This window comes from Diaphorina citri, unplaced genomic scaffold (genome assembly GCF_000475195.1).
Source record: "Diaphorina citri unplaced genomic scaffold, Diaci psyllid genome assembly version 1.1 scaffold73, whole genome shotgun sequence".
In the NCBI taxonomy this organism is placed as follows: domain Eukaryota; kingdom Metazoa; phylum Arthropoda; class Insecta; order Hemiptera; family Psyllidae; genus Diaphorina; species Diaphorina citri.
In genome coordinates, this window is record NW_007377510.1 from 400,690 (window position 1) to 418,322 (window position 17,633).

The 17,633-nt window shown below is 38.8% G+C and overlaps 2 protein-coding genes across 2 annotated transcripts in view; one reads left to right on the forward strand and one right to left on the reverse strand.

Moving 5' to 3' along the window:
• LOC103521202 (pyrokinin-1 receptor-like) overlaps window positions 1–17,633 on the forward strand; it is a 164,828-nt gene that overhangs the window by 31,706 nt on the left and 115,489 nt on the right. The gene's annotated exons all lie outside the window — the stretch shown is intronic.
• The window catches only part of LOC103521181 (neprilysin-4-like), a 57,443-nt gene continuing 41,882 nt past the window's right edge, over window positions 2,073–17,633 (reverse strand). The window contains exons 13-15 of the mRNA XM_026832062.1: window positions 16,418–16,639; window positions 7,650–7,756; window positions 2,073–2,256 (exon numbers count right to left, since the gene is read on the reverse strand). Of these exons, the coding sequence (XP_026687863.1) occupies window positions 2,077–2,256; window positions 7,650–7,756; window positions 16,418–16,639 (509 nt within the window). The 3' untranslated portion in view covers window positions 2,073–2,076. The remainder of the gene's footprint in view (window positions 2,257–7,649; window positions 7,757–16,417; window positions 16,640–17,633) is intronic.

Below are 17,633 nucleotides of genomic sequence, written 5' to 3' on the forward strand. Positions count from 1 at the left end.
GATAAAAAGTGTGTAGGGAGAGAGAGGAAGAGAAAGTAGGGAGAGGTGGAGAAAGAAAGGGGAGGAAGTGAGAGAGACAGAAAAATAACAAGGGAGAGAATTAAAGAGGGAGAAAATTGAAGAAAGAGAAGGAGAAAGAAATGTAGGAATTCAAATTGCTTTTTAGTGGAGATGCCAGAAATACCATTGTTTCTATTTACCATTTCATAGGTACCTACCATAACTGACTAACATTTTGCTTGCAATAATAGAGAGGGATAAAAAGGGGAAAAGAGCGTGGGCAAATATCTAATAGCGGTTTTCGTAACCTCCGTGGGCTAGTAGGTATCGCATATGCATGTTGAAGGTCCCAGGTTCGATTTCCAGCAAGTTTGAAGTTTTTTTCGGTATTGTGCTTGGAGTTTACGGTGCAGTCAGCCTGGTGAGGACAATTGAGTAGCTATTTCATGCGAGAAGCGACCAGTGGTTAAATTAAAGCGTAAAAAAGATTGATGGTGAATGGGAATTGAGGAGTAGGTAAAGGAGAAGTTTTTTTTGCTGTGGTACCCACAAAAGATGTAAAGAGGCTCTCTTCTTCACTACAAATAATTCAACATTTGATTGATTGGTTTTTGAAAAGTTGTATACGTATTCCAGCTAGCATGATATGTGTAACCTATATACTTAGTATAGCTAGCTACCTATGGACGCGTTTACGTATTTTACATAGCATTGTATTCTGATCAAAAACTATTAGTAAAGTTAAACACGTGGCCCCTAAACTGTTACAAAATGCTTAGAAAAGTGACGAGGGTAAATAAGAGTTATTGGAAATAAAAGGTCCTTCTTTTGTTGTTTTTACACGTTCCACATAAATTTCGCATCGCAGAACAAAGCCAAAGGTAAAATACGCCACTTTATACAAAAAAGCTTTTTCTTTTGTTCTAGTTGATAACCCGAGCCCATAGCAGATAAGATCAGTTCTCGGAACGGCTGGCTTTCGCCTAGACTCTTTCTTTCTTCATTTTTCGCTTGCCGGACTATAAGACCTGAGCAGTTACAGTTCCCTCTATCAAACCTCTTTTAAAAAGCTCTGCTTCCGAAGAAGTCAATAATCATTTCAACTTTGCTTTAAAAAGTTCGTCCGTTGTTGGTGCTATCCCCCAAGACAAAATACGCCCTTCTTCTTTACCTTTCACTACACTTAGGTATGACATGTACCTATGTAGGTAGGTAGGTACCTACCTTCTACTGCGCTCAATTCGTAAGCAAATCACTCTAAAAAGATGTTTAATGAAGAGGAGAAGGATAAAAATGAAGAATGAGCAAAACATGAGGGAGGGAGAACATAAAAAAAATGCAAGAGAGAGAGAGAGAGAGAGAGAGAAAGGTGCTAGAAAATGACAAAATACGTAAAAATATGTGCATTAGAGTAAAAGAAGGAAAAAACTGATGTGCTTTCTACTTTCTACCTCTACACATTTATTGCAATTTAAAACTGGGAAAGAACTCTGTGATAAAAACATAGAAAGTACCAGGGAAGAAGACTGGCGATTTCATTGGAGGGCTGAAAGTTGGTCTTTTTAGAGAAAGCTAAAATAAAAAATAAAAAATCTGAAATTTTCTTTTGTTCAACTATAGATGACAAGTTTATTATGGTGGTCTATCACCTACCAGTTCTATCTAAAATCTAGATGATAGGTAGGTAGAGCTAGCTACCTACATAGGATGAAGTCTTACTCGCACCTATTTAAGTAAGCATTCATCTTAACTTTTGCATCAGATTCGATATTAATTCCAGCTTTTCGCCTTGGTCTTTCAAATGGTGCCATCAACATTTTATGTTAGGAATGCCTGACTTCTGCCTTCGTAAGCTATAGAAAAAAAATACCTACATAGGAAGCCTGCACAAATGTATCTGAAGGAAGGTAGGTAGGTAGGTAGGTACTTACCATTCCCCACATATATAACGCCTCAGGAGGGACGAAGAATTTTTTCCTATGCAAAATGTTTCATGCCTGGAATTTGGAACATTTCCAGAAGTAAGATTTGAATTATGCTGGTATGTTGGTAACTAAAAAAAAAAGTCGCCTCAAATTACCTGAATTTCCCCGGAGCGTGCACCGCTGTCTTCAGCTTATTCCGAGAAGTTTCAGGTCGTGTGTTGCCGCACCAGATTTGAGCGAAATTCAAAAAGAACAACTCAAGACCTGTTGCATTCAGTCCGGGCAGTGATTCTTTGGACGCGTCGTTCATAGTCAGCCATCTTTTGTACGCCTGAGGAAATGATGATATCAAATAACTACGGACCATAAACAAGATGGAAAGATGGCAAAATTCCTGGTAATCTGCTTTTTCAGCGTTAGGCCAGCCTTTCTCTATTAGGTAGACCTGACAGGTACACCTGTCGACAGGTATACTTGATACCTTGATAGTAAGTTGAGTGGATGACCAAAGATAGTTGAAAACTGAGAACTGATCAGGTGTACCTGATAGAACCGCCACACACTCATCAAGTCTGTCAGGTGTCATGTCAGTGGGAACTGATCGAATTTCCATCAGGTATCAGCTCCCCATCTGTTCGTCTGATAAACATATTATTGCTGCCACACACTATTAGGTAGACCTGACATCAGATGTACCTGTCAGGTCTACCTGACAACAAGTGGCTGGCCTTATTCGGCTCTTGAGCCCACGATAGCTCTTTTTTTCCTTTTAGGAGCTTTAACACTACGAATAGCTTTTTTACTTACTCGGAAAGCTTGTTTGATGCCTCCATTGTCGGCAATATTCTCGCCCTGAGTAGGGAGATGATGAGATCAAATAATAACAGACCGTAAACTTAAAGAACGTGGAAGGATGGCAAAATTCCTGGTATTCTGCTTTTCCAGCGTTAGGCTAGCCATTCTCTATTAGGTAGAACTGACAGGTACACCTGTCGACAGGTATACCTGATAGTGAGTTGAGTGGCTGACCAAAGATAGTTGAAAACTGAGAACTGATCAGTTGTATCTGATAAAACCGCCACACACTCATCAAGTCTGTCAGGTCACAGGTGTCATGTCAGTGGGAACTGATAGAATTTCCATCAGGTATCAGTTACCCATCTGTTCGTCTGATAAACATTATTATTGCTGCCACACACTATTAGGTAGACCTGACATCAGATGTACCTGTCAGGTCTATCTGACAACAAGTGGCTGGCCTTATTCGGCTCTTGAGCCCACGATAGCTCTTTTTTTCCTTTGAGGAGCTTTAACACTACGAATAGCTTTTTTACTTACTCGGAAAGCTTGTTTGATGCCTCCATTGTCGGCAATATTCTCGCCCTGAGTAATAAAACACGATAAATTCTAACAACAATGATGAGGAGTTTTTACTTTTTATTTTCAAACAGTGAAACCTCCAAGTAGCGGACACCCTTGGTCCCCGAGGTTTTTTTCAATATTAGTGCATGGCATTAGCACTTTGAATAGGTCGATTCAAACATAATAGGTACAATTATTAATGCCCAATCACCAATTATTGACGGATTTTTTATTAAGGAGCGCGGTAGCGCTCCGCCCCGCCAAGTCAGAAAGTTTGACCGCGCTACTAGAGATTGACTTTATGCAAAGTAGTGCGTGGTGTCCGTTAATCGAGGTTTCACTGTACGTATTTTCTAAATTCAAAAGCTAACTACAGTCTAATAAGGAGTTGTATTTCCATTTCATAAAGCGGGCAATAATAGGTATGGGATCAAAGTAACAAATTGGGAACAAAAAGAGAGCCAAGCAGCAAATGGAAAAATAAATATGGGCAGAATGAATCCAAAGCTCGGAATTGAGAGAGAAGAGAGTAAGAAAGGAAGAGCAGAAAGAGAGAAGCAAAGAAGGAGAGAGATAAAAAGTGTGTAGGGAGAGAGAGGAAGAGAAAGTAGGGAGAGGTGGAGAAAGAAAGGGGAGGAAGTGAGAGAGACAGAAAAATAACAAGGGAGAGAATTAAAGAGGGAGAAAATTGAAGAAAGAGAAGGAGAAAGAAATGTAGGAATTCAAATTGCTTTTTAGTGGAGATGCCAGAAATACCATTGTTTCTATTTACCATTTCATAGGTACCATAACTGACTAACATTTTGTTTGCAATAATAGAGAGGGATCAAAAAGGGGAAAAGAGCGTTGGGCAAATATCTGATAGCGGTTTTTGTAACCTCCGTGGGCGAGTAGGTATCGCATATGCACGTTGAAGGTCCCAGGTTCGATTTCCAGCAAGTCTGAAGTTTTTTTCGGTATTGTGCTTGGAGATTACGGTGCAGTCAGCCTGGTGAGGACAATTGAGTAGCTATTTCATGCGAGTAGCGACCAGTGGTTAAATTAAAGCGTAAAAAAGATTGATGGTGAATGGGAATTGACGAGTAGGTAAAGGAGAAGTTTTTTTTTGCTGTGGTACCCACAAAAGATGTAAAGAGGCTCTCTTCTTCACTACAAATAATTCAACATTTGATTGATTGGTTTTTGTATAGTTGTATACGTATTCCAGCTAGCATGACATGTGTAACCTATATACTTAGTATAGCTAGCTACCTATATGTACGCGTTTACGTATGTTACATAGCATTGTATTCTGATCAAAAACTATTTGTAAAGTTAAACAACACATGGCACCTAAACTGTTACAAAATGCTTAGAAAAGTGACGAGGGTAAATAAGAGTTATTGGAAATAAAAGGTCCTTCTTTTGTTGTTTTTACACTGTGTAACCTATATACTTAGTATAGCTAGCTACCTATGGACGCGTTTACGTATTTTACATAGCATTGTATTCTGATCAAAAACTATTAGTAAAGTTAAACACGTGGCCCCTAAACTGTTACAAAATGCTTAGAAAAGTGACGAGGGTAAATAAGAGTTATTGGAAATAAAAGGTCCTTCTTTTGTTGTTTTTACACGTTCCACATAAATTTCGCATCGCAGAACAAAGCCAAAGGTAAAATACGCCACCTTATACAAAAAGAAGCTTTTTCTTTTGTTCTAGTTGATAACCCGAGCAAAGAACAGACAAAACCGTTCTTTCTAATATCTGGAACTGAAGTGCTCAATGGTACAAGGGCGGATAACGGGGGGTACAAAGTACAAAACGGTGTTACAAACAATTTTTCAGAATTTGCGCTCTGTATGATTTATGAAGTTGCATTTTGTTTCAACGTTGTTGATAACCCGAGCGAAGAACAGACAAAACCGTTCTTTCTAATATCTGGAACTGAAGTGCTCAATGGTACAAGGGCGAATAACGGGGTACAAAGTACAAAACGGTGTTACAAACAATTTTTCAGAATTTGCGCTCTGTATGATTTATGAAGTTGCATTTTGTTTCAACGTTCCTCTTAGACACGCTTTAGTGCATAGCCAGGGTCAGGGTTGGGAATTGCGTTATGATGTTGTTATTTGAACCTTTACTAACTTGGACGGGTAGAGATTGAAGTATAAAATTCATCTTGACCTCCTTCCCAAAAATGAAATTTGTGTAAGAGCATTTGTCTTCCTGATAAATTTTATGACTTGAGGCAGTGGTGTCCTTAGACACGCTTTAGTGCATTAGTGCAGCCAGGGTCAGGGTTGAGAATTGCGTTATGATGTTATTTGAACCTTTACTAACTTGGACGGGTAGAGATTGAAATTCATCTTGACCTCCTTCCCAAAAATGAAATTTGTGTAAGAGCATTTGTCTTCCTGATAAATTTTATGACTTGAGGCAGTTGTGTAATGTTTCAGAAGAAACCTCTCTACCAGAATTATCCTCGCATCAACTCAGTCACCAAACTTCCTTTTCCTGGGCTGTTTCAATAATACAGCAGTTCTGTAGAGCAAAGTTTATTTAAGCCTGCTTAGTCTCGAGCATGGATAAGCCATTCGATGAGAGATTTTATGTGACGACACTAATGTTTCAGAAGAAACCTCTCTGCCAGAATTATCCTCGCATCAACTCAGTCACCAAACTTCCTTTTCCTGGGCTGTTTCAATGTTTAACGAATGTCACAGCAGTTCTGTAGAGCAAAGTTTATTTAAGCCTGCTTAGTCTCGAGCATGGATAAGCCATTCGATGAGAGATTTTATGTGACGACAAAATAACACAACACCATTTCAATTCCAAACTATTCCGTCTGGTAAACAAAACAATAAAATATTGAGAATATCTCCGCAGCGCGATAAAAAGAAGTTCGAGCAGACGAAAAAATAAATAGAGAGAAAATATTGGAGAGTACAAAAGGAGATTAAATTTTAATTAAAATGGAATTAAAACTTTTCCAACATGAAGAACGCAGTGATAAGTGTTCCATGATAAGGGAGGAAAAGTATTGTGATACCATGTCGGCTGTCAACATAAACATCTGAGGAGGAAATAATTCTTCTCCTCCACCTTCCTCTCTTCCTTCTCATGATAATATCTCTTCGTCCTCATTTCCTCTTCCATTCTTACTCTCTTCTCTTCTCCCTATTTATTCTTCTTATTATCTTCGTCCTCCTATTTCTTCTTCTCGTCGTCTTATTGCATATCTTATTCCTCCTTCAATCTCTTCTTATCATTTCACTGCCTCATCCTCTTCTTCATTTCCATAAACTCCATCTCCTCGCTACTCTTCATCTTGTCTCCTATTTCATCATGTTGACCTTTGCATCTTGAGCGTTTGGCACACAGCTATCTCTGGCTTCTTCCTCTTCAGTTGTCACCAAACCGAACATTTCTTCACGGGATTCATGGGGCTGCCTTTCTTACATTTGTACACGCTGGAGAAGTCAACACTGTTCTGCAGAGTTCCTATGACCCTGGAATAGAATACGGTATAGACTATAGATCTATAAAAAAAAGTCCACTTTTTTATGTCCCCTTTTGGAATTGGACTAGGTACTCATTTTGAAAGTGTAGTTTTTCAAAGTGCTGTTCTTCTCATGTTACAACTTGCTCCAAACTTGGGAATTACCTATTAGCTGCCTCGCAAGTTGCGTTGGGGTGAAGAATGGCTAACTCGCGAGATCGTATCTTTTGAACATGAAAAATGATTGCCCATTATGTCTTTAGCATAAATGTTCTGTTCCGCTGGAGAAGACTAGACACGAGTTTCAGTTTTAGTGGAACGGACATCTCGATGTAATTCGTCGTACTACAAATTCGGATTCCATGTGGGGACTACCACTTCACCACTAATGCTGGGGTTTACCAACCAGGGATTGAGATGAAATGGGGATCTCCCAATACTACTTAATAGCCAGGTCAACCTCGGATCGGACTCAATCCTGAGATTCTTGAGGCAGTTTTGTCAGAAAGTTTCGAGGAAATGATGATATCAAATAACGGACTATAAACAAGAGGAAAGATGGCAAAATTCCTGGTAATCTGCTTTTCCAGCGTTAGGCCAGCCATTCACTATAAGGTAGACCTGACAGGCACTCATGTCGTCAAGTCTACTTTATAGTGAGAGAGTGAGTGGCTGGCCAAAGACTGAGAACTGATCAGGTATACCTGATAGAAAATAACCATATTATTGCTGCCACACACTATCAGGTAGACCTGACATCAGATGTACCTGTCAGGTCTACCTGACAATAAGTGGCTGGCCTTATTCGGCTCTTGAGCCCACGATAGCTCTTTTTTTTCCTTTTAGGAGCTTTAACACTATGAATAGTATTTTGTACTTACTCGGAAAGCTTGTTTGATGCCTCCATTGTCGGCAATATTCTCGCCCTGAGTATTCACTCCGTCTAGGGGCATATTCACCTCAGACACGATGTACTTGCTGTATTGCTCTGCAAATAAAAAATCAAACCCTCATTTTATTTACAAAGGACTTGAGTTCCTTGCTAGGAGGTCAAAGGGCCACTGGAGGAATCCAGTACAGTTCAATATCAAAAGAATGAAGCCCGTCTCACGACGCGTAGACGCGCGACTTTGAGTAGCGAGTAGTCGGCTGCAAAACCAAAACCTATGAAAATGAACCAAACCTAGGTTCTTTAGAGGGTCTCTATCATTTTCACAGGTTTGGATTTGCAGCCGACTACGCGCTACTCAAAAGTTGCACGGCTACGAGGGCAGTGTGAGACCAGTCAAAAACGTTAATTTTATTTATATCTACTTTTGTTTTGAAAGGGCCTTGCCTTGGATGAGCCAGTTTTTGATTTAAGTAATCTGACACTTTGGGAGGTGCTTCAATTGCGGCAACAAAATTTGTCACTGGAAACTGGTTGAATGAAGCCATTGAAGGAAATGTACCCTATGAATGATGTCCGTAAAATGGAGTAGGAATGTATGTAGGTGTAAGTGGAGAAAATTTCTTTGTACAGCAATGATAAATAATAAAAATCTCAGATATTTTAATGCATCACTACTTTTCAGGGCATTTCCAGCACATAAACCATATCGCATATCTTTAGATAATTGTGAATGAATCCTGTTGCCGTAATCTATTCTTCGTCTAAAATAGAGAATTCCTGGGCATTGCTAGCATTCTCTACTTTGTCCTGTTATCAAAGTGATGTACCTATCACCTCTCTATTTGTGCCTTATTGATAGCATTCCAATTTGGATTTAAGGGATAAAGAAGGAGGTGTAATAGGGATTCATCATTTTAAACGCTTAGAAGCTTTGAATTTGGAAAGAGGATGAAATACCTAGATTTATGAGGGAGGGTGTGAAGTTAGAATGCTTTATGCAATCAATGAGAGAGTGTAGGAGTAGAGGGCTACAGGGTGAGAATAAAGTTATGCAACTGGGGCTATAACCAGGACGGTGCTGGCTCGGCTGGCGTGGTTACAGTGATGTGTGTCCCGATATGTTCAAATGATTTTCAGAATGTATGTAGGTGTAAGTGGAGAAAATTTCTTTGTACAGCAATGATAAATAATAAAAACCTCAGATATTTTAATGCATCACTACTTTTCAGGGCATTTCCAGCACATGAACCATATCGCATATCTTTAGATAATTATGAATGAATCCTGTTGCCCTAATACATATTATATTCTTCGTCTAAAATAGAGATATTGCTAGCATTCTCCACTTTGTCCTGTTATCAAAGTGATGCACCTATCACCTATTTGTGTCTTATTGATAGCATTCCAATTTGGATTTAAGGGATAAAGAAGGAGGTGTAATAGGGATTCGTCATTTTAAACGCTTAGAAGCTTTGAATTTGGAAAGAGGAAGAAGTACCTAGATTTATGAGGGAGGGTGTGAAGTTAGAATGCTTTATGCAACCAATGAGAGTGTGTAGGAGTAGAGGGCTACAGGGCGAGAATAAAGTTATGCAACTGGGGCTTTAACCAGGACGGTGCTGGCTCGGCTGGCGTGGTTACAGTGATGTGTGTCCCGATATGTTCAAATGATTTTCTCTCTCTCCCTCCCTCTCTCTCTCTTTCTCTCTCCCTCTCTCTCTCTCTCTCTCCCTATCTCTCTCTTTCTCTCTCTCTCTCGTCGGAGAACGTTCAACATACGGGCTCGGTGCGGTTATGTGTACCCCGACCTTGATTATTTAAGCCATCATTGCAGAGGTCCTGTGGTGCTTTATCTGAACACCCTGTATTTCCCAGAAAGTAATTAAACCGTGTGGTTTGTGGTTCCTTCAAGTTTAACTACATCAAACTACAAGTACAGTATAAACTGCATCTCTTGACTCTAAAATCCGAGTAGGAAACCTCTACCAGATTGTCAAAGTCAAGACATGCATAAAACGACATCACTCACATAACCATAAACTTGAAACTGCAACGAGCACATAAACAAATCTGGGTCAAAAAAACATATTAATGAGTTTAACTTTTTTTTACAACTTGCTCCAAACTTGGGAATTATTAGCTGCCTCGCAAGTTGCGTTGGGATGAAGAATGGCTAACTCGCGAGATCGTATCTTTTGAACATGAAAAATGATTGCCCATTATGTCTTTAGCATAAGTGTTCTGTTGCGCTGGATAAGACAAGATACGACTTTCAGTTTTAGTGGAACGGACATCTCGATGTAATTCGTCGTACTACAAATTCGGATTCCATGTGGGGACTACCACTACTTCACCCCTAATGCTGGGGTTTACCAACCAGGGATTGAGATGAAATGAGGATCTCCCAATACTAGGTACTTAATAGCCAGGTCAACCTCGGATCGGACTCAATCCTGAGATTCTTGAGGCAGTTTTGTCAGAAAGTTTCGTCAGAAATCTGATTCGGACTTTTGGACCCGTTGTGTTTGTTTGCCAGTCCGTCTCTGTATTGGTCCTCGGTATGTTGTGTGCTTTTTCTCGATGGTTGAATAAATAGGTACAGTAAAAAGGAAAAAAATGGAATTATTAATATCATTACTCACATATTTGATTCGTTATTTTTTATTTATATTTTTCTCCGCATTTTCAGTTTATTCAATCAACACCGAGTTCTCGGAATATCATGTTAGGTATTTACGTTCATATTCACTGAATCTGAATATTTTACTACGTTCTACCGGTCACTCACATTCAGATCGTCTGACGGCCCTAGGTCTGACAGTCGGAATGTGTATGGTGGAAAAAGCTTCCGGTCTGTCAGACCATATGAGAAGATTTTTCCACCACACACGTTCCATCAGACCTATAGGTCTGTCAGACGGTCAGAGCGTTAGTGACCGGCATTACCTAGACCAGCACAGACCAAAGTAATAATACACGTTTTTCTCTGTTGTATTTGACTCAAGTTTCGAGAAAAAAAAACTTAATTCCGGCGTCATTGGGTTAACAAAGGTCCTTCTCGGGATTTTTTTTTTTTTTTTTTTTTTTTTAGCAAAGATTGTGACTTCTGCTAGTGATATCTGTAAAATTCGAAGTTTCCCCAACTTCATAATTCTGCGTATTATCTACTCATAAGTAGCAAACTTTCATAAAACTTTCCTATGGACAGGAACAAAAAAGCTCATTTTAGCCTCTGACCATTTAAACATAGGTATCCTTTACGCTTAAAATGTTCCCCTTATTTCTGAGAATAAAAGTTTTTGCTGTTGATATTTTATACCATGAGCAAAAGTTCTGTTTCATAATAAAATTACTTTATCACAAAAAGCTCGAGTTTTTTAACGCTATTTTCCAACAATCCTTAAACCATATAGCCATATACCTAATACTCGTATATATGGGTACATAGACTACATAAGAAACTTTACATAGCTGTACCTACTCTAACAGATGGGAAATTCCAAACAATCCAAACATCTTAGCTCATAGTAGGTACTAGGTATAAAATCTGCTCAATGACTTTCATATATAGGTAGCTAAGTAATACACTTGGATACCTAGCTACCTACCTACATATCTACCTGTTCTAAAAAATTCTCCTAATGAATCAGTTCCAAATGGGTAAAAATAAAAGTATTGTGATACCATGTCGGCTGTCAACATAAACATCTGAGGAGGAAATAATTCTTCTCCACCTTCCTCTCTTCCTTCTCTCTCTTCGTCCTCATTTCCTCTTCCCTTCTTACTCTCTTCTCTTCTCCCTATTTATTCTTCTTATTATCTTCGTCCTCCTATTTCTTCTTCTCGTCGTCTTATTGCATATCTTATTCCTCCTTCAATCTCTTCTTATCAATTCTCTGCCTCATCCTCTTCTTCATTTCCATGAACTCCATCTCCTCGCTACTCTTCACCTTGTCTCCTATTTCATCATGTTGACCTTTGCATCTTGAGCGTTTGGCACACAGCTGTCTCTGGCTTCTTCCTCTTCAGTTGTCACCAAACCGAACATTTCTTCACGGGATTCATGGGGCTGCCTTTCTTACATTTGTACACGCTGGAGAAGTCAACACTGTTCTGCAGAGTTCCTATGACCCTGGAATAGAATACGGTATAGACTATAGATCTATAAAAAAAAGTCCACTTTTTTATGTCCCCTTTTGGAATTGGACTAGGTACTCATTTTGAAAGTGTAGTTTTTCAAAGTGCTGTTCTTCTCATGGGTCAGTGACCTATTTCGTTATAGGACAGTGATATACTACTATCAATGATGTTGCATAGATCTATAATAATCCGAATGTCTAAAGGTGGGTCCATAGTCGACCGGTCGTCAATAAAAAAAAGTCCACTTTTTTATGTCCCCTTTTGGAATTGGACTACTCATTTTGCAAGTGTAGTTTTTCAAAGTGCTGTTCTTCTCATGGGTCAGTGACCTATTTCGTTATAGGACAGTGATATACTACTATCAATGATGTTGGACGTCAACGCCTACGGGAGCGTATGCCGTGACGTCAAAGATCACGATTTACCGGCATTTTTTTAATCGATTTATCTCGGGATCTAGAAGTCGTAGAAGAAAAAGAAAAATTCCGTTGGTGCTCATTTTTTCTGCTCTATCACTTTGAAACACCACCCATGTAAGCGCAACTGATCTATTATCTTATCACATTATGACGCATTATGAAAGACAAAGTTTTATTGCCAGCTGATGAAGAATACTACTTAAAACTGTATAAAGCAGCTGTTTTCTGGTACTTCTGGTCATAAACTTGACTTGACATAATAAGTTACTTTTTATACTCACGTAAAACTATCAAGGGACGGATAAAAATGGTTTACTTGTAACTTTTATTGAGTAGATAATATCCAGTATTAGACAACTCCTAGCATATTATTCTATCTATTTTCAGCTAGACTTTGGAACTCTTTTTATAACTAGGAACATAGAAGATCCCCCTCCAGCCCTCCTGTGGAATATCAATATCAAAACCTTTTAAGAAGTTCGTATCGTAAGTCAGTAATATAAGACTCTGCCAAATAAGCATGACCTTGCAAAATTCCCTTTCCATCCGTCCCTTACTCGTCCGTCGCATGGACTGACGACTGCATCTCGTTTTATTTTACTAAGTTATATACCTATAAAAAATGGATACTTACGAGTAGGTTTTTATATCCCGACTCGTCTCATTAAAGTGAATCTATAAATGAATATCAATCGATCAACCAATCAATTAATCAATAATTAAATGTACTCTGCCTCATCCTCTTCTTCATTTCCATGAACTCCATCTCCTCGCTACTCTTCATCTTGTCTCCTATTTCATCATGTTGACCTTTGCATCTTGAGCGTTTGGTACACAGCTGTCTCTGACTTCTTCCTCTTCAGTTGTCACCAAACCGAACATTTCTTCACGGGATTCATGGGGCTACTGCCTCATCCTCTTCTTCATTTCCATAAACTCCATCTCCTCGCTACTCTTCATCTTGTCTCCTATTTCATCATGTTGACCTTTGCATCTTGAGCGTTTGGCACACAGCTATCTCTGGCTTCTTCCTCTTCAGTTGTCACCAAACCGAACATTTCTTCACGGGATTCATGGGGCTGCCTTTCTTACATTTGTACACGCTATTCTTGGAACGACTGCTTGATTTCTTTTGTCATGATGAGAGTCTGAAATCACGGTCCATTTTGATTAGGTATACCTAAAAATAAATCTGTTGGATGGCCAAAAACACGTTCATAACGGACATAAAGCTTTTCGGACCGAATTTTATATTAAAATATTTCAAAAAACTGAATAAATCAAGATAACTAATATCAATAGAAATAGAAGATACTGCCAGAATGATCGCCAACCTTCATTTGGAGACGGCATGAGAAGAAGAAGAAGATACCCAATTGTCTGGAGTTAAAAGCAGAAAACAAGACATCGTCTATTTTGGGATCGAGAACTCATTGCAGGAAAAGAGAAAAGCTCATTGCAAATATTTGTTTTGAAGGAATCAGAAGGAGAAGATAATTTAAATGTCTGTCATTAAGTTAGACCCGTCTCACATTAGACGCGTGACTTTGAGTAGCGAGTAGTCGGCTGCAAAACCAAAACCTATGAAAATGAACCAAACCTAGGTTCTTTAGAGGGTCTCTATCATTTTTACAGGTTTGGTTTCGCAGCCGACTACGCGCTACTCAAAAGTTGCACGGCTACGAGGGCAGTGTGAGACTAGCCAAAAACGTTAATTTTATTTATATCTACTTTTGTTTTGAAAGGGCCTTCCCTTGGATGAGCCAGTTTTTGATTTAAGTAATCTGACACTTTGGGAGGTCCTTCAATTGCGGCAACAAAATTTGTTACGGGAAACTAGTTGAATGAAGCACGTGAAGGAAATGTAAAATGTACCCTACCAATTATTATTATGCGGACATTATAGTGTCCGTAAAATGGAGTAGGAATGTGTAAACGAAGAAAATTTCTTTGTACAGCAATGATAATAAAAACCTCAGAGATTCAAATGGATCACTGTTTTTCAGGGCATTTTCAGCACATGAACCATATCGCATATCTTTAGATAATTATGAATGAATCCTGTTGCCCTAATACATATATTCTTCGTCTAAGATAGAGATATTGCTAGCATTCTCCACTTTGTCCTGTTATCAAAGTGATGCACCTATCACCTATTTGTGTCTTATTGATAGCATTCCAACCAGTCCGTCTCTGTATTGGTCCTCGGTATGTTGTGTGCTTTTTCTCGATGGTTGAATAAATAGGTACAGTAAAAAGGAAAAAAATGGAATTATTAATATCATTACTCACATATTTGATTCGTTATTTTTTATTTAAATATTTTTCTCCGCATTTTCAGTTTATTCAATCAACACCGAGTTCTCGGAATATCATGTTAGGTATTTACGTTCATATTCACTGAATCTGAATATTTTACTACGTTCTACCGGTCACTCACATTCAGATCGTCTGACGGCCCTAGGTCTGACAGTCGGAATGTGTATGGTGGAAAAAGCTTCCGGTCTGTCAGACCATATGAGAAGATTTTTCCACCACACACGTTCCATCAGACCTATAGGTCTGTCAGACGGTCAGAGCGTTAGTGACCGGCATTACCTAGACCAGCACAGACCAAAGTAATAATACACGTTTTTCTCTGTTGTATTTGACTCAAGTTTCGAGAAAAAAAGTATAAATTAGGAAATCTAAAGCTGTGTCCAGACATATTCGGCCGGCCGTCGATCGGTGTTGATCGACGAGGTGAATCTATGTTGTCAAGGCATTGTGGACGGTTCTGTCTATAACTATCGACGCGCGACGGCAGGTCGAGTACGTGTGGACATACCTTATAGGAGTCGTTCTCAACCTCCGAACTCCCTTTCCTCTAAATATACACATATGTGTATTAAACATTAACAATCATCAACCAAAGAAATGAACCGGTGAATTTTGATCACCTCAGTTGGTTATTCCTTTTGCCCGCGTCTGGAGGGTAGTGCTTTCTCAAAGGTTGAGTAACACTCTATCGTCTATCAAGTGCTAAACAAACTTGGCTGTTTTCTCAAGAGTACGAGTAATCAACGTCTTGGCAACAGCTGGTGCTGGTAACACTAGAGTGGTCAGTTCCCCCCTCCTCCCCCCCCCCTTTATCAGCAGTTTTAATAGACAGCCGAATATTCAGCTGGGGAAGACTTGTAAGTGGTCTTTCTGTTTTATCTTTTAGAAAGGACGAAATGAGGATAAGGCTGATATGAAAGCTATTATGGTCAGAAACTTGAATATTTTAATTCTTTTTGAACTTTTGAAGTTTTCAAGTTTTCCGGACGTCTCCATCTCGACTCTATTTCCAAGTGGTTGTGGTATTGTTTCAGTATTGTATGGTTTTGAAACAACGATGGATTTTCAATATTTTTGCATATTTCGACGTCTTGTTGCCTCCAAGGGGACTTACTGATTTAGTAAGGGAGCTTTTACTGACTTGCTAAGGGAACTTGTCTTACTGTTTTGGCAAGGGAACTTACTGATTTGGTTTTTGTTTCTGGAGTAGTACGCGTTGACCACAGCAGGGGCAGTATTCCATTGTGTTTTATTGACCACCGTACCCAGATGTGCCTGTTGGATATCGCTTTCTGGTACCTATACTTACCTATAGCAAGTCGGCATAGGTTGTCACTTGTCAGTCAAAAAAATGATGTTGAAATGTCACATGTTAAAAAAACATTTGCAGAATACGTAAGTATTTGAAAAGAAATAGAAAGTAAAAAAAAAAATGTAATAGAAGGGAAATTTGTTGACACAGGGGAGTGACTTGTAACTTTTATTGAGTAGATAATATCCAGCATTAGAAAACTCCTAGCATATTATTCTATCTATTTTCAGCTAGACTTTGGAACTCTTTTTATAACTAGGAACATAGAAGATCCCCCTCCTGCCCTCCTGTGGAATATCAAAACCTTTTAAGAAGTTCGTATCGTAAGTTAGTAAGACTCTGCCAAATAAGCATGACCTTGCAAAATTCCCTTTTCATCCGTCCCTTACTCGTCCGTCGCATGGACTGACGACTGCATCTCTTTTTATTTTACCAAGTTATATATACATAAAAAATGGATACTTACGAGTAGGTTTTTTATATCCCGACTCGTCTCATTAAAGTGAATCTATAAATGAATATCAATCGATCAACCAATCAATTAATCAATAATTAAATGTACTTTACCAATGAGGCACTGCGCCCGCTCGTGAAAGTTATGGATGGCCTGATCCTTCCACCACCGATGTAGGTTGCCGTGCTTGTCGAATTGGCGGCCCTTGTCATCAAACCCGTGTGTTATTTCGTGTCCTATCACCACACCGATGCCGCCATATTTCATACCCCGGGGGAAATGTCGGTGATAGAACGGGGGCTGCAGAATCCCCGCCGGAAACACTGGAATAGAGATTGAGAAATGGGATTAAAAGCATTTGTAAAATCAATTCAGAAGAACTTTACAGGAGCTTAATACCTGAGAAAACAATTTTATTAAAATTTAAAAATAAGATAAAAAAATCAAAGGATCCTTTCTTTCATAATACTTTCTTTTAAATATTTTGTAAAATACTTAAAAGAAAGGATTGTGAAATTAAAATGTGTGACGTTCTTTAGGGGACAAACGTTGCAAATGGAATGGAAGGAAACACCTATCTAATTTTAAGGTGGGAACTATGGGCGATGTAAACAAAACCAATTAGAAAAAACAACAAGAAATTGTCTCAGACGATATAATATAGAAACAGGTGCAACCCAGAGGGAAAAAATAATAAAGAAAGTAAAAAGTAAACAATATACTGAAGGTACCTAAGAAATGCAAGAGTTAATATAAAGAAATGCAAGGATTAGGTATTTCTCGCTCGTAAAAAAAGGAAGACGGAATGGTGTGGAATGTGACACATTCTCCACATACCTACCTATAACCTAAATAAGAAGAAAAGAAGACGGAATGGTGTGGAATGTGACACATTCTCCACATACCTACCTATAACAAATAGAGCTAAACAAAATACCTATAGTTGAAATGTGTACGGAATCTGCTGTATATTACAGTTTTCTTTATTGCATACAATGTGTAATACAGGTAAGGGAGGTATTACATTTATATGAAGACGACGCTCATACTCAAGTACCTATCTAGAGATGCTTTTCAAGCATGAAACGGCTTGAGGCAAAGCTTGAAGGGAAATTTATTCACTTAGCTTGACAAGAAGACAGAGAGAAATAACAAGCTGAAGTTCCTCATGAGAGATTTATCTGAGATTGACAAAAAAAACGGGAACGTTTGAGATGCCTGAGATAGAGACAATTATTTGGAAATGAGGAGAGATGGAGGAATAGAGAAAAACGCAAGACAAAAATAACGAAGAAGAAATGGCAAGTGAAAGGAAGGCAAGCGGGAAAG